The 18,621-nt window shown below is 45.0% G+C and overlaps 1 protein-coding gene across 8 annotated transcripts in view; it reads right to left on the reverse strand.

Annotated features, from left to right (window-relative positions):
• LOC138953643 (cytoplasmic dynein 1 heavy chain 1-like) overlaps positions 1-18,621 on the reverse strand; it is a 213,050-nt gene that overhangs the window by 86,442 nt on the left and 107,987 nt on the right. For 6 of the 8 annotated variants that reach the window (XR_011451579.1, XM_070325521.1, XM_070325519.1 and 3 more), the window contains 8 exons: positions 18,200-18,463; positions 16,756-16,968; positions 15,941-16,126; positions 14,835-15,026; positions 12,326-12,505; positions 11,168-11,321; positions 8,601-8,796; positions 3,141-3,258 (listed from right to left, as the gene is read on the reverse strand). Coding sequence is in view for 7 of the 8 variants with exons in the window: in XM_070325521.1 (XP_070181622.1) it covers positions 3,141-3,258; positions 8,601-8,796; positions 11,168-11,321; positions 12,326-12,505; positions 14,835-15,026; positions 15,941-16,126; positions 16,756-16,968; positions 18,200-18,463 (1,503 nt within the window). In the remaining variant the exon portion in view is untranslated. Of the gene's footprint in view, positions 1-3,140; positions 3,259-7,844; positions 8,041-8,600; positions 8,797-11,167; positions 11,322-12,325; positions 12,506-14,834; positions 15,027-15,940; positions 16,127-16,755; positions 16,969-18,199; positions 18,464-18,621 lie in introns of all 8 variants that reach the window. The other 2 variants (XM_070325522.1, XM_070325520.1) reach the window with 1 other exon arrangement.

Genomic DNA, 18,621 nt, shown 5'->3' on the forward strand with positions numbered 1-18,621 from the left:
GAGGATCTAAGAACTTAACACTCGAAGATTCTCCTCAGAAAGCTCAAACCAACTACAAAATGCCGCGAACCGCGACACAGCTGAAGTATGAGCCTCCCCATTTCCTCCTCTTGTTCCAGCATCATAACGAACATCGAAATGATGAGAACCAGTCACCCATCCCGATAAGGCAAAAACTTGCCAACAATCGGAAAAGTTTTGAAAAGTTTCAAACGTCATAACACCATGCCAGATCTCCATCCACCTGACTCACGCCAGCTGGAAGACTGGAAGAGAAAGTGAAAACAGCCTGTAAAAAAGGCAAAGGAACCGCAGAAACGGAACCAGAAGCCAAAAGCTGAAAAGTGCCGACTACCAACACCACAGTGTTAACAGTAGAAGGATATCCCGTCCTGCACCCAGAAGTCACAGCCGCAAAAGCGAAAGCGCAACAGGCCGTGGATAAGTAAACATCGGGACCACCCGGTTGCACAGAAACACACCGGACGATCCCGTTGTACCTCGAACCATTTCAGCTGCGAGCGCCACTGCACTTGCTAACTTGAAACAGAACCTAAAATCAGTGCTTTACAGAAAAACAGGAGCACCTTAATCTGAACAGCCTTCATGCACCTCCGTGCAATCCGGAAGCTGACTCCATGCTAGACTTAAATCTCCAACAAAGAATCAGCCCTACTGCTCGCTTCCTGCCCCCCTGCTCGGTATCAAAGGTAGGAAAGTGACCCCCAGAGAGACTCGCATGGTCAACCCAAGAATCACCCAGCCCACCAACTTCCTGCCCCCCAGGGCGGAAGCTTACGTTGCCTAGGGCTCTTAGCCGCTGCTGAACGTGCGCCAGAAAGCGGAAGAACAGACACGGTTTCAACACTTCACCGCACAAAGCTTGCTACCTCCTGCGAACGTACACCACTTTCACCGGAGAACCCGGCTACACGCGGCCCTTTGCCAACTCCAGGGCAATGGACAACGATTCCCGGAAGCTGAAGTGAACATCCTGTTCCTCCGAACTTCCAGAAGTCATCAAACCGGATAGAGGTGGAGGAAGTAAAGCTTTGCTCTCAACCACCCCCTCCAGTCAAAACTTAAATGCCGTTTTCGCCGCCCACGTCACTGCGCTGGACAACCTGAACGGCAAGTTAAGCTGGTTGTCGTCCATCCCCGTGAACGCACCCTCATATGGAAGTAACTTCGTTATCCTCTCCTTCATGCTCGCAATCGCAATCGGGAAGGTGACCCCCGCCTTTCGCGGTCCACCAACTTCCACAATACTTAAATGCCATTTTCCGTCGACCACGTCACTGCGCTGGACAACTTGAACGGCAAGTTAAGCTGGGTGTCGTCCATCCCCGTGGACGCACCCTCATAAGAAGGTTTCCTCGTTAACCTTTCCTTCATGCTCGCAATCGCAATCAGGAAGGTGACCCCCGCCTTTCGCGGTCCACCAACCTTCACAAAACTTAAATGCCGTTTTCCGCCGCCCACGCCACTGCGCTGGACAACTTGAACGGCAAGTAAGCTGGGTGTCGTCCATCCCCGTGGACGCACCCTCAAATGGAAGTATCCTCGTTATCCTTTCCTTCATGCTCGCAGTCGCAATCAGGAAGGTGACCCCCGCCTTTCGCGGTCCACCAACTTCCACAAAACTTAAATGCCGTTTTCCGCTGCCCGCGTCACGGCGTTTGGACAACTTGAACGGCAAGTAAGCTGGATGTCGTCCACCACCGTGGACGCACCCCTTCCTGCCCCCTGGGCGGAAGCAGATGCCTTTCAACCTGACCACAGTCTACCGACGAGGCGGGAAGAAAAGGAACATCTGTTCGCTTGTCAGGGCCCTTAGCACCCACTGACACCCCGACTAAGCGGTGGATATCAGCCAGTGTTTCAGAACTTTCACCTGGGATTAGACCCGAGGCTACTCCCTCAAGACAACGCTCACGTGGAGTACACATACCTTGTGAAGAAGGACAGACGCCGGAGACCGTGAACTCCCCACATAAGGTCACAGCAGGGGACGAACGACCACTGTCCAGAGACGAACACACAGCAACCCCGGCCGGGAGAGCACGTAGTTCCGCCTTTGATGACGCAGTGCCAGCTGCCAAAGCAGAAACCTGTGAACTTAAAGTCAAAAGCAAAGAGGCCACGTCTACAGACGCAAGCCCAATAACAACATGTTTAACACCGAGCCCGGACTAATCCGTAGGCTTAAAACAAAGGTGGCCACTGCACCCGGTGTTCACCGGCGGTCACCCATCCAAGAACTAACCGGGCCCGACGTTGCTTAACTTCGATGAAAGGACGAGAACCGGTGCTTACAACGTGGCGAGGCCGTTGGCCGGCAAAATGGGGGTTCCGGAATAGTCACCAGTGTAGTAAACAAACTGGAAGCGGACTTGTCTACCGGCTAAGCGGGTAAAACAATCAACACATCAAAAGATTTTTAGCAAGAGAATCTACAACAGAAACGGACATAGACCGGATTGTTTAGACTTCCTAAAAGCTTTCTAAGGAGAAAAGGGCACAGCAGCTACCTATTAAGAAGCTGCCCTCTTCTTAGCATTGTCAGCCATGACGGAAAAACGACTCACGAAAAAATTTCTGAGAAACATCGCAAGTCCAAAATACGGCCAACAAAACTGCCAAAATCAAGCAAAATACAAGGAACGACCTCACCTCAACATAGTTGTGAAGTCCAGATGACAAGAAGAGACCAAGAGGAACGAAACAAAGTCAAAAAGACTAAGTAACAAAGGCTGAAACAGCCAGAGCGTACAAAATGCGACCAGTCCCACTGACGCTGAGTTTTTAGAATGATGCATATGGCGGAGTATGCGCGCGCATACGGAAGGCAGCCTCGTTTCCGGGCTGGCCTAGACACCCTTACGGGTCTCGGTCACTCTTTCTTAGAGGCGTCTTTCTTGTTACCAAGGGGACGCGTACAGCGATACCAGCACTGAACCAGGGTTAATTGCTATATGTGAGTTGGGTAAGATATGTAATTTAATCATGCTTTGTGGTATCCGCCTCGTTCCAACCTTCTGAGTGATGGACCACCTTACCATGAGGCCACAGTTTAAACTGCCACATTCACCTCCTGCACTCACACACACGCACACGCACACACACAAGTGGGCACCTACCTGAGCGATGGCCCACTTGACCATGGGACCACAGGCCAAGCTGGCTCGGTTGACTTTCTCATAGTTGTAGTCAGGGTTGGACAGGTACTTGGTCCTCATCTTGTTCCGGATCTCATCCCTGCCAAGAAAACACACACAGTCAATCTCACACCAAGCCAAATGGCTCTTCTGTTGCTGTGTGTGTGTGTGTGTGTGTGTGTGTGTGTGTGTGTGTGTGTGTGTGTGTGTGTGTGTGTGTGTGTGTGTGTGTGTGTGTGTGTGTGTGTGTGTGTGTGTGTGTGTGTGTGTGTGTGTGTTTACCCAAGTGTGAATGTGTGCGCGTGAATGTGTGTGCGTGTGCGTGTGTGTGTTGTGTGTGCACTTTCACTGATGATGTGCAAGAATAATATAAATGCACAAGCCATTATCATATATATATTTGAGATAATTAAGCTTATCATTTTGTGGTCTTTGCCGTCAGTTTGTTTCAGTTGCCCAGATGGATGCACATTCAGCATAAGATCACTTACTAATTATTCTAAAAGAAAAGAAAACATGTACAGCAAATACATCATTTCAGACCATATTTATTTAGACCTATTAATTTCAACACTTAGTAAAACACTTTCAACTGTAGAACAACTTTAAACATTTTGCCCCATTCACATATGTAGGTTTGTGTGAGTGTGTGAGTAAATCTGTGTGTATATGACTAAGTGCCAAAAGGTGCTCACAGAACAGAAGACGACTTTGTTTTACAATAAAACTGTTTCTAAAAACGTGTGTCTGCTGAAAATTGGTGTGTGTGTGGATGAATGTGCGAAGAGATAGTGGACATAATTTCGTGTGTCTGACTTGAACGGTTTTGAAGTTATCTTTGTTTAAAGTCAAAAATAACGCCAAAACCGGCCATCTGAAAACGGACATCGTGATACCTCGTGTTTTGAATATGCCACAGAAAAATAACAAGAAGCACAAATGAATTGCATTTAGTTTGATTGAATGCCTGAAACATCACTTTACAGACGAGACCAAACGTCAAATCTAAATCTCGAGAGAATTTTTTTTTTTTCGATAACCGAATTTTAAGGTGTCGCACGCAAGATGTGTCGTCATCACGGCATACATTTTTCAATCGCAGATATTTACTAAATTTCTTTTTCAAAAATTCTGGAATTGATGTCGACACGTCAAGCAATAACGGTGTATCAAACTGCTGTCTTTCAAGTAATCCAGCAAAGACTGCAGAACTTTTGAACAACATTTTTGAAAACGATTTGAAAATTTCGTCATATCTTGCGTGCGACAAAATGTTCGGTAATTAACGGTTATTTTCTTTTAAAAACAAAATTTACATGTACAAAGATCTACTTCATCTACGGAACCACGTGACACATTCTGTGTTCAAAATTTGTGAAGAAATCACGAACCACGAATGCGCTATCAAGTGTTGAAATTATGTCGTCAACATCTTTTCAGATCTTGCGTGCGACACCATCTTGCGTTCAACATAAAATGTCACTACCTTATCGAGTTTAATGGGTAAAACTAACTATTTGTTGTCTTAGTTTAATCTTCTTAATTAAAAGCGTAATAAAACCGAACTTCCAAGATGAATTTTAATTGAGATTAGCGAAAGAGCGGGCACGCAAGTCGACCTTAAAGTAAAAGAATGATAACACGAGCGTTTGTCGTGTTGTCTTGCGTGCAACACATTGTCCAAAAAGGAAAATGTATATTTTTCTCAGACGTTTTTTAAGTTGAAACCTTGAAACTTCACACACATTTGGGGTTTAATCGCCCCCATGCATGGTAAAAGTCTTGTTGACCCTTGTCAGATTTCAAGGTCACGGCTGGGTCACATGTGGTTCAGAAAACGGATGAAACATATTTTTTCAGAGATTTTTGAAGCTAGAACCTTCAAACTTCAAACAACGCTTTTGCTTAATGATTGTTCAACATGGAGAATTCAAGGTTGATCCTTGAGAAATGTGAAGGTCATAGCAGGGTCTCGTGTGGGTAAAAAAAAAAACATAACCTTTTTCTCAGAGTTTTTCAAAGCAAGAACCTTGAAAGTTCACATTTTTGGGCTTAATAGCCTCCATACACGGTTAAAGTCTTGTTGACCTTTGTCGAATCTCAAGGTCACATATGGGCAAATCAAAAACACGAAAATGCATCATTATCTTTTAAAGGGAGAGCCTTCAAACATCACACAACTCTCAATGATTCTCCGACTTAAAGAAGTTAAGGTAGATCCTTGTCACATGTCAAGGTCACAGAAAGGTCTCGTACGGGTAAAACAAACAAAACAAACAGATAATATTCATTTTTTCAGCTTTGTTGTTAGCTAGAATAGAGGCACATGCCACCATTCCATTCAACATGACTCATAGAAATGTATGATGTATGACGTAATTGCATTGTGTGTAATGACGCGGCTGCCTCTGTAGTTATTCCAGCCTTTGAAGAAATGGCGTTTTTCCTTGCTTGGACACATTTTTCCTTTTCTTGGATGTTTCAGGAGTTTGGGTCAAATCAAATAGAAATTTGTTGATGCTTAAATCTTTGAAACTTCCAACAGGTTTGAGGTTTGACAACTTCTGGACTTTGAAATCTGGTATGGTTGATCCTGGTAATATTAATTGGTCAAAACATCAAGATCAACAATTATAAAATAAGCACTTTCACCAATGTCAAGTGAGCAATAGCAGCAAACGTGAGTCTTATAAAGATTATCACTTTTTGTGTGACCTCAACTTGACCCCTCTGAATGCTCTCAATCATGGAAATTGACCACACTTTGATTATAACCAAACAACATCAAAACTTTGGAATGTGTGAAGTTTCAAAGGTGTTGATTAAAAGGCGTTCGTGAAAATGACAATTGCATGTGTCTGACTTCAATGCGACCCCGCTGCGACCTTGACGTTTGATTTTATCAACCAGACTTTCATCATGTGTGAATGACTTCAAACACTATAAAACTAGTTGAAGAAATTGACAATTTTTCAAAGTTTAAGCCAGATGGCACTGCTGTGACCTTGAAATTTGACAAACATTAACCAGGCGGTCACCTTTTTTAGAAAATATCCTTAAAGGATCTTTAACCTTACTGTGACCTTGGAATTTGATGAGGTTTAATTTAACTTGCGTAGTGTGCCAAGTTTCAAGGCCCTAGCTTCAAAAAACATATGAGAAAACCTCATTGAAAAATGTATATGATTGACCTCAACGCGACCCTGCTGTGACCTTGACTTTTTCAACCAGACTTTAATCGTGTGTGAACATTATACACTAGAACTGTGTGTATTTTCAAAGCTCGTGCTATAAACGCGCTGAATAAATTGAAAATATTCCACATTTGGACCAGATGTGACCCCGCTGTGACCTTGAACTTTGACAAAGATTAACCAGCAGGTCACTTTTAATGAGGTTTTATAAAAATGCTGAAAGTATGTGAAGTATGTAAAGTCTAACTGATCTAGTATTAAAACATGTAAGACGTGACAACGACAATTTTCCAGTTTGCAAAGGAAATTTAACCTCGCTGTGACCTTGAAATTCAATATTGTTTAATGTGATGTGCACCATACCTGGAGGTCATTATACTTTGGTTGTGTGCCAAGTTTCAAAGCCCTAGCTTTAAAAACGTGCGAGATAACCTTAATGCTATGACTCAGTGCCGTTTTGAATGATATAACGAACAAAATTATCGTTATTTGTAAAATCATTTGGGTAAATTTATCTTTTCTTTTCGTAATTGGGTTCCAGCATCTGTTGTCTTAACAAAAATTACGATATCAGTCGTGTTTGTCAACTTTTATTTTTTAGCCCCTTTGTCCGCTTTTCGTGCGCACCTTTTGGCACTTAATCATATATGTGTGTGTGTGTGAGTGTGTGTGTGTGTGTGTGTATGTGTGTATGTATGTGTGTGTGTGTGTGTATGTGTGTGTGTGTATATATGTGTGTGTGTTTGTGTGTGTGTTGACCGTTCCTATATGTTGTACTTGTTCTTCTGTCCAGACAGTTACACAAATTCATTATCACAAGTTCACAACAGAAACATTACAAATGAAAAACAAAATAAACACAAAAACAGAGGTACATAACACTGGGAAACAAAAAAAGGCATTTAGTCCTCACTTAATTCATCATAGCACAGCCTCTTATTTCTCCACAACAAGGTCATTGCCACTTGCTTGAAGAAAGCCCCTAAGTGCTAATTTAATGAAACAGACATTTTCACAACGTACAACATGACCTATACCACCACTCACATCAAGACTTACATTTAACAATTCATATATTCACACAACACACACTTACACTCTCTCTGCCACACACACACACACACACACACACACACACACACTTACACTCTCTCTGTCACACACACACACACACACACACACACACACACACACACACACACACCACACAAATACACACACTCTCTCACACACACACTCTCTCACGCACACACACACAACACACACATCCTGAAGCATACAGGAACCAAAAGAGTGAACTAAACAAAAGAAGGACAACCACCAACAGAAGATAAGTAAATAAAAGGTATTTAGTGCCAGTGTTCCAGCAAGGTGGTGAAGACGCTACGCTAGAGTTGTGAAGGCAATGAAGCACACCCAGTGAAAGCTGCACAACATATTGCATGGCGGTGGAAGCCCATCGTCACCCCGCGGCCAGGCCAAGGCTACTCACGTGACGTCGTCTGACTTATAGGACACGATGGAGGGGATGAAGGAGTCCTTCATGATGGTGGTGCGGATGGTCTTCCAGTCGGAGGCGTTCTCCCCGAGCAGGATGCAGATGGCCTCCAGCGCTGTCTTGACCATGGGCGGGGGGTTGCCCATGGACCGGATCTCTACCAGGTCTTTCTTCTTGATGCCCTTGACCGCTGTAGGCAGGTACTCAACGCTCAGCCACTGGCTCTCACATCTACCTACCTATCTTCCTACCTACCTATCTCTCTACCATACCCTGGCTTTCTTTTCTTCATACCCTGCATTGCCTGTGTTCCCCTGTGTGACAACCCGGTCCAGTGACACTATACATGGCTCAACAGTCACACCCCGTATCACCCAAGGCAGGTGTGGGGGTGAAGATGGGAGCGGGCGTGATATGAGGGCAGGGACAGGAGAGGAAAAGACGGGCTGTCTGTACAAGTCCTGGGAAGAACGTGCCCTGAAGATACTCAAACAGCTCTGCGCTGCACTCCCTTTTTGTCCACAACTGGACACAATACTAACACCCTGCCAGAAAGGAACAATTTCTTTGACAAGAAGAAGAAAAGCGCAGTGCAGTGAGCTGTACTTGTATGTTCAAGGCCGTTTCTCTCCCTGCCAGCACAGACAGCACCCCCAGACTGAGGGGACGCAGCACAGACACCCCCGGTCAGCACTGAGGCGGATAGCGGCTTTAGGCAAGGGGAAGGTGGGGTGGGTGGGGGTCACTCACGTGATGTGGTCGGTGGTGAAGTTGATGATGGTGGAGATGAAGTTTTCGCGCATGAGGATTCCACGCAGCTGCTTCCACTCCAGCTCGCCCTCCCCGAGCAGCACGCCTATGGACTCCACGGCCAGCTTGACCGCAGCAGGGGGGTTGGCCAGGGATCGAACCTCTACCAAGTGCTGCTTCTTGATGCCGCTGACCGCTGTGGGTGGTACCCGGGGTGGTACCCGGGGTGGTAAGGGGGTGGGGGGGAGCAGACAACAGTGCACAACAAAACACATCAAAGCCACGACCAAAACCATGCAAGGAACAACTCAAATAATAACAAAAGGAAACCAAATGTACTCTACTAACAAAAGTCATTCAAGACTCCGCGAGTGCAGAGGGTAAGACTGTGTGGAATGAACAAAATGATCATCTTGGAGGAACAAAGCAAAAGCACATAAAAGGCACAGGTTATTTCTCAATTGTAAAACAAGTTTAAAAAAAACAACAAGAATAGTAAATGCTCATACGACTCATCCTTTGTTATACATAACACGAAAGAGGATTTGTTTGTTGTTTGCTTAACGCCCAGCCGACCATGAAGGGCCATATCAGGGCGGTGCTGCTTTGACATATAACGTGCGCCACACACAAGACAGAAGTCGCAGCACAGGCTTCATGTCTCGCCCAGTCACATTATTCTGACACCGGACCAACCAGTTCTAGCACTAACCCCATAATGCCAGACGCCAGGCGGAGCAGCCACTAGATTGCCAATTTTAAAGTCTTAGGTATGACCTTGCCGGGGTTTGAACCCACGACCTCCCGATCACAGGGCGGACGCCTTACCACTAGGCCACCGTGCCGGTCTACACTTTTCTTTCTTTCTTTCTTTATTTGGTGTTTAACGTCGTTTTCAACCACGAAGGTTTATATCACGACGGGGAAAGGGGGAAGATGGGATAGAGCCACTTGTCAATTGTTTTTTGTTCACAAAAGCACTAATCAAAAATTTGCTCCAGGGGCTTGCAACGTAGTACAATATATTACCTTACTGGGAGAATGCAAGTTTCCAGTACAAAGGACTTAACATTTCTTACATACTGCTTGACTAAAATCTTTACAAAAATTTACTATATTCTATACAAGAAACATTTAACAAGGGTAAAAAGAGAAACAGAATCCGTTAGTCGCCTCTTACGACATGCTGGGGAACAGCGGGTAAATTCTTCCCCCTTACCCGCGGGGGGTCCAGGGAGGGGTAAATTCTTCCCCCTTACCCGCGGGGGGTCCGGTCTACACGAAAGAGGAACAAATAATACATAATCACATACACCCAAAGAAAATCCCTCGTCTATGACCTAATAAAATAAGATAAAAGAAAAGGATAATTGTCTGGCACTGTATGCAAACCTGACACTCATATTTGACTCGGGTCAACCAGGCTTGGGTCCATTGTCACAAAGTCATGAAACCATGTAAGTGTGTCAAGTTTCAAAGCTCTGGCTCTACAAATGTTCAAGAAAATGAAACTGTTCTGCTTGTTGGCCTAAACAAAACAGTCAGTTATACTACACATATAAAACTCATACTAAACTTGAAATGCAAGTCTTGTTCTAGTAGATGGAAAAGAACCAAAAAATCTCTGGGTAAAACGAAGAAAATGTTCGGGGAGGAAAAGAAAAAAAAGCCAAGAGAAGCCAGGTCCCATGACAGCAAGTGAAGAATGTCACCACACTGTACGACATGCAAGCTAACACCAAAAGCTGGGGCTGTCAGTGCTGAGAGGCAATGGGACTTGGTGTGTGTTGTGGGGGAAGGGGGGGGTGGGGGGGTGAACGTTGCTCGGTGGATCTCTGTTATGGTGTACCACTGTACTTACACACAGCTCACTGCATACAGCAGAGACACGGAGCTAACAGTACAGAACACACTGTGCCCATCCTCAAACCAAATCTGAGACACTTTTACTGTGGATAATTCTCTCAACACCTTTTAATGACAAGCTACAGCATGGACATAAACTTTCATCTTAACATTAACATAATACTGCACGTAAGAAAAAGACTCAATTGTCTTTCAAGCAGACATATTCATATTTCAAACTACCCACTCCTGAAAACGTATTTTGCACCCAGAAAAGTTCTATCTCGAAGACAATAGAGTAAAAACCACTGAATGAGCCTTAAAGATAACTAGCGTAAGACATTAAGTAGTTATCCCCAATGACAGAGCCCTCCAGGGAACAAGCGTAAAACAATGTAGTTATCTCTACTGACAGAGCGCTGAAGTTATCCCCACTGAGAATGCACTGGAGTTATGCCCACTGATAGAGCACTGGAGTTATGCCCACTGACAGAGCACTGGAGTTATCCCCACTGACAGAGCACTGGAGTTATGCCCACTGACAGAGCACTGGAGTTATGCCCACTGACAGAGCACTGGAGTTATCCCCACTGACAGATTCCTTGAATTATCCCCACCACCAGATTATTTGAGTTATCCCCAGTGACAGATTTCTCACGTTATCCCCAGTGACAGATTCCACGAGTTATGTCCCCTGACAAAGAGACGGGGATTGTACTAACCGTTGCGAGCCTCCACGACGGCAGGCTCAACCTGAGCCAGGTCCTCCATGACGCTCGACTGTTTCTCGTTGATCACCTCCGTCTGCTTGATGAGCGCCACCTGGATCTCCTGTGACGTCACCTTCTTCCGCTCAGCCTCCTGCTGGTCCTTCACCTGGTTGTCATGGATACAACACATGGTTACCTCACTCTCACTGCACACCTACCTACATCACAGTCTGATATACCTCAAGTATATTGCATCTTTCTTCAGACATGACTTATTTTAACAGCAAGGATCCTGCACATACTTCAAAACAACCACCAATTGACCAGGTTTCTCTGTCAAGTTTGTAGCTGACGTCGCACGAGGTAGGGCTGTGCCAGATTCTACCCAACATCTATTTCAGCTTGCACTTGGCAGCAAGACAGTATAAGAGATACCCTGCCATCTATTTCATCAAGGCAATCACCTTGCTCTAAACTAACATCACTTTCCAAGAAAGTCTGCTACCGATTTGTGTACGATGGAACGTACATCTGTAATGACATCCAACAAGCTGTATGGATGACGTGTAAAAGTCGGGCGGGGATGTAGCTCAGTCGGTAGCGCGCTGGATTTGTATCCAGTTGGCCGCTGTCAGCGTGAGTTCGTCCCCACGTTCGGCGAGAGATTTATTTCTCAGAGTCAACTTTGTGTGCAGACTCTCCTCGGTGTCCGAACACCCCCGTGTGTACACGCAAGCACAAGACCAAGTGCGCACGAAAAAGATCCTGTAATCCATGTCAGAGTTCGGTGGGTTATAGAAACACAAAAATACCCAGCATGCTTCCTCCGAAAACGGCGTATGGCTGCCTAAATGGCGGGGTAAAAAACGGTCATACACGTAAAATTCCACTCGTGCAAAAAACCACGAGTGTACGTGGGAGTTTCAGCCCACGAACGCAGAAGACAGAAGAAGAAGACGTGTAAAAGACGCAACATAATATCTGCTAGTTCGTGAGGTTTGCGAACAACGGAACCTACAATCCATAATGATTTCCATCAAGCTACATGGATGATGTGTGGAAGACGCAACATAATATCTGCTAGTTCGTGAGGTTTGCAAACAACGGAACGTACAATCCATAATGATTTCCATCAAGCTGTATGGATGATGTGTGGAAGACGCAACGTACCATCTGTTTGAGCTTGAGGTTGGCGGCGTTGTTTTTCTCCTCCAGCTCGATGCGCTTGATGGACAGCGACTTCTGCAACTCCTCCACCTGCTGCACCGTGTCGCGGATCTTCTGCAGACCCACGTTGAGGTGAAGCTGCTGCTCTTCTAGGTCCGCTCGCTTCTCGTTGTAGAGCTTCACCTGTCATCAACACATCACCTGTCATCAACACATCACACACATCACCTGTCATCAACACATCACACATCACCTGTCATCAACACATCACACACATCACCAGTCATCAACACATCACACACATCACCTGTCATCAACACATCACCTATCATCAACACATCACACACATCACCTGTCATCAACACATCACACACATCACCTGTCTTCAACACATCACACAAATCACCTGTCATCAACACTCACACATCACCTATCATCAACACATCACACACATCAACTGTCATCAACACATCACCTGTCATCAACACATCACACACATCACCTGTCATCAACACATCACACACATAACCTGTCATCAACACATCACCTATCATCAACACATTGCACACACATCATCTTCTGCAGACCTGTCATCAACACATCACACATCACCTGTCATCAACACATCACCTGTCATCAACACATCACACACACACATCACCTGTCATCAACACATCACCTGTCATCAACACATCACATACACACACATCATCTTCTGCAGACCTGTAACACAAACGACACTCACATTACAGTTTATACTTTATGCAACACAAACATCATTCTCATAATGGTTGATGCAACACAAACGTCACTCACATAATGGTGGATGAAACACAAACGTCACTCACATAATGGTTGATAAAACACAAACGCCACTCACATAATGGTTGATGAAACACGAACATCAGTCACATAATGGTTGATGCAACACGAACATCAGTCACATAATGGTTGATGAAACACGAACGTCACTCACATAATGGTTGATGAAAGACAAACGTCACTCACATAATGGTTGATGCAACACAAACGTCACTCACATAATGGTTGATGCAACACAAACGTCACTCACATAATGGTTGATGAAAGACAAACGTCACTCACATAATGGTTGATGCAACACAAACGTCACTCACATAATGGTTGATGCAACACAAACGTCACTCACATAATGGTTGATGAAAGACAAACGTCACTCACATAATGGTTGATGCAACACAAACGTCACTCACATAATGGTTGATGCAACACAAACGTCACTCACATAATGGTTGATGAAAGACAAACGTCACTCACATAATGGTTGATGCAACACAAACGTCACTCACATAATGGTTGATGAAACACGAACGTCACTCACATAATGGTTGATGAAAGACAAACGTCACTCACATAATGGTTGATGCAACACAAACGTCACTCACATAATGGTTGATGAAACACAAACGTCACTCACATAATGGTTGATGCAACACAAACGTCACTCACATAATGGTTGATGAAACACAAACGTCACTCACATAATGGTTGATGAAACACAAACGTCACTCACATAATGGTTGATGAAACACAAACGTCACTCACATAATGGTTGATGAAAGACAAACGTCACTCACATAATGGTTGATGAAACACAAACGTCACTCACATAATGGTTGATGAAACACAAACGTAACTCACATAATGGTTGATGCAACACAAACATCACTCACATAATGGTTGATGAAACACAAACGTCACTCACATAATGGTTGATGAAACACAAACGCCACTCACATAATGGTTGATGAAACACAAACGCCACTCACATAATGGTTGATAAAACACAAACGTCACTCACATAATGGTTGATGCAACACAAACATCACTCACATAATGGTTGATGAAAGACAAACGTCACTCACATAATGGTTGATGAAAGACAAACGTCACTCACATAATGGTTGATGAAAGACAAACGTCACTCACATAATGGTTGATGAAACACAAACGTCACTCACATAATGGTTGATGAAACACAAACGCCACTCACATAATGGTTGATGCAACACAAACGTCACTCACATAATGGTTGATGCAACACAAACGTCACTCACATAATGGTTGATGAAACACAAATGCCACTCACATAATGGTTGATAAAACACAAACATCACTCACATTATGGTTGATGAAACACAAACGCCACTCACATAATGGTTGATGAAAGACAAATGTCACTCACATAATGGTTGATGAAACACAAACGTCACTCACATAATGGTTAATGAAACACAAACATCACTCACATAATGGTTGATGAAAGACAAACGCCACTCACATAATGGTTGATGAAACACAAACGCCACTCACATAATGGTTGATGAAAGACAATCGTCACTCACATAATGGTTGATGAAACACAAACGTCACTCACATAATGGTTGATGAAACACAAACGTCACTCACATAATGGTTGATGAAACACAAACGCCACTCACATAATGGTTGATGAAACACAAATGTCACTCACATAATGGTTGATGAAGTCGAGGTAGTGTCTGGGTGTGACGGAGGTGGTGCGACCCCCGCGGCGAGTGATGCGAGTGTTGGCCTGATGCAGGGACAGGTGCACGTACACAAAGGCGTTGACCACCGCCTCACGATGTCCAGGGTTGGGGTTTAGGTTCTCGTAGGCAAAGGGAAAGTTGGACGGTGCCGAGTACTGCCAGCATCAACAACAACTTTTACTATAATTAATGGTAAACTCTCTTATTTTAACTTTTAACATTTCCCAGTCCAGTTGACAATCCAATTCTTCGCTACAAAATCCATCAATAAAAATATTCATTTCATTGACATAATCAATATCTTCCAACATTAAATTATTGAACTTCCAATAACCTTTGCCTCGTACAATCTCACATACTTTCATTCGAACCAGGCATCCTCTATGGTCTGAAAAAGGAACACTAACGATTCCACAATCAAAGTTCAAATCAAAAATACCTGAACTAACCAAAATATAATCTAGTCGTCTGGCAATAAACGGAGACTTTCTTGACCAGGTAAATTCCTTTATATCCGGGTTGAAAAACCTCCAAACATCATACAAATCACATACATGTTTGAATTTTGCAACGTTATCCCCTGAATGGTTCTCGCCAGCTATAACATCTTTTTCATTGTTCAAAACACAGTTAAAATCACCACACACTATGATCTCATTGCATTCAAAACTTCATTTTTTCCGTCAACTCGTCAACAAATTTAACCTTTTCTTTTGTTTTGCTGGGTGCATACACATTTACAACTGATTTATTTTGTATTCTAATACATGTCACTAAAATACTGATGTGCTTGTGTCAGGCTTTATCCCGGGGTCGTGGCGGCGGTACTGATGTGTGTGTGTGTCTGTGTCAGGCTTTATCCTTTGTATGATGGCATCGTAAGTTGGAACACTCTCAACCCATTACACTTCACCATTGAGACCTTCACATTTTGACCAACACTACAGAGGTGAGGAGAGACCAGACCAGGTGTTGAGAGGTCAGGAGAGACCAGACCAGGTGTTGAGAGGTGAGGAGAGACCAGACCAGGTGTTGAGAGGTGAGGAGAGACCAGACGTTGGATACTCACCCCTCCTTTCTCCAGGTCCATCTTGCTGGTGAACTCCTTGCCCACCTGGTAGAGCGCGCCCTTGGACCAGTCGCCGAACCAGTTGAGCACACACCTGTTGAAGAGGGCGGGGGACGTGGCCGCGCGGTCCTTCAGCCCCTCTGATGACGGGTTCATGGTGAACACCACGTGCAGGTTCTTGATCACCTGTACAGTCAGTGGAACACGTTAACACACACCTTTCTCACCTGTAGTACTCTTCATCATCTGACTGATGTTCTGCTAATAACACAAACACTAATCTGCAATGTAAGTAAAACAACAAGAGTAACGTTAACAGACTTGTCCAGTGAACCACTTGTATAGCTCTTCTAGCACCAACAACCACCACAACAACCACCACCACAACAACCACCACCACAACAACCACAACACCAACAATAGAAGCCCAAACAGACCTGTCCAGTGAACCACTTGTATAGCTCTTCTAGCACCAACAACCACCACAACAACCACCACCACAACAACCACCACAACAACCACCACCACAACAACCACCACCACAACAACCACAACACCAACAATAGAAGCCCAAACAGACCTGTCCAGTGAACCACTTGTATAGCTCTTCTAGCACCAACAACCACCACAACAACCACCACCACAACAACCACCACCACAACAACCACCACCACAACAACCACAACACCAACAAGAGAAGCCCAAACAGACCTGTCCAGTGAACCACTTGTATAGCTCTTCTAGCACCAACAACCACCACCACAACAACCACCACCACAACAACCACAACACCAACAATAGAAGCCCAAACAGACCTGTCCAGTGAACCACTTGTAGAGCTCCTCAGCAGAGTCGAGCATGAGTCCCTCCCTGACGGCGCCCTCCTTGCACTGTGTCATGAGGGTGGTGTACTCGTCGCCCTCGAACAGACCGGGCACCTCTCCGTTGGCCAGCAGCGTGTTCATGCGCTCCAGGAAGCTTGAGTCCAGCACGTTGCTCTCGTCCATGATGAAGCAGATCTTCTCGTCCTGTTGACACCATCACAACATACTTCTTACATACACTACTACTTGCGGGCGTGCAAAAAATGATGACATCACTGTACACACATCTCTCTCAGCTACTTTCCTAACACAACATCTGTTGTGCACAGTAGCGACAATCTCGTCCTGTTCAACACAGTGCACACACATGCAGCAAAACCACTCATAAGTCCTAACTTACCCAAGGGATAGCCCTAGCTCCCAGCTGCTATCAACCAGGTCAAATGAGTGTGCCTGACCTTGCAGCAAAACCACTCATAAGTCCTAACTTACCCAAGGGATAGCCCTAGCTCCCAGCTATCAACCAGGTCAAATGAGTGTGCCTGACCTTGCAGCAAAACCACTCATAAGTCCTAACTTACCCAAGGGATAGCCCTAGCTCCCAGCTATCAACCAGGTCAAATGAGTGTGCCTGGCCTTGCAGCAAAACCACTCATAAGTCCTAACTTACCCAAGGTATAGCCCTATGTCCCAGCTAACAAGGTCAACTAAGTGTGCCTGACCTTGCAGCAAAACCACTCATAAATCCTAACTTACCCAAGGTACAGCACTAGGTCCCAGCTAACAACCAGGTCAAATGAGTGTGCCTGACCTTGCAGCAAAACCACTCATAAATCCTAACTTACCCAAGGTACAGCACTAGGTCCCAGCTAACAACCAGGTCAAATGAGTGTGCCTGACCTTGCAGCAAAACCACTCATAAATCCTAACTTACTCAAGGTACAGCACTAGGTCCCAGCTAACAACCAGGTCAAATGAGTGTGCCTGACCTTGCAGCAAAACCACTCATAAATCCTAACTTACCGAAGGTACAGCACTAGGTCCCAGCTAACAAGGTCAACTAAGTGTGCCTGACCTTGCAGCAAAACCACTCATAAATCCTAACTTACCCAAGGTACAGCACTAGGTCCCAGCTAACAACCAGGTCAAATGAGTGTGCCTGACAACCAGGTCAAATGAGTGTGCCTGACAACCAGGTCAAATGAGTGTGCCTGACAACCAGGTCAAATGAGTGTGCCTGACAACCAGGTCAAATGAGTGTGCCTGACAACCAGGTCAAATGAGTGTGCCTGACAACCAGGTCAAATGAGTGTGCCTGACAACCAGGTCAAATGAGTGTGCTTGGCCTTGCAGCAAAACCACTCATTAATCCTAACTTACCAAAAGTACAGCACTAGGTCCCAGCTAACAACTAGGTCAACTAAGTGAGCCTGACCTTGCATCCTGATCGGCGGAGCACAGTGCGCAGGTCCTCGTCAAAGTCGAACGCGGAGTACTTGTTGTGCACCTTGATCTGGTAGACGCTCAGTCCGTTCATCCAGGCCACGAAGCGAGACAGCGTGGTCTTCCCTGACCCAGACACTCCGATCAGCAGGAGATGGCCCTGAGGCTGGCGGAAGATACGGTCGATACGCAGAACGTGATCCAGAACTTCGTCAAACAGCACCAGCGGCACGTCAAGCTCCTCCTCATAGAACACCTGCACAGCCAGCCACACCATTATCACACATCTCAACACCTGCACAGCCAGTCACACCATTATCACACATCTCACATGACAAGTATGGAACACCTGCACAGCCAGTCACACCATTATCACACATCTCACATGACAAGTATGGAACACCTGCACAGCCA

The sequence above is a fragment of the Littorina saxatilis genome, linkage group LG17, assembly GCF_037325665.1.
Source record: "Littorina saxatilis isolate snail1 linkage group LG17, US_GU_Lsax_2.0, whole genome shotgun sequence".
NCBI classification, from domain to species: domain Eukaryota; kingdom Metazoa; phylum Mollusca; class Gastropoda; order Littorinimorpha; family Littorinidae; genus Littorina; species Littorina saxatilis.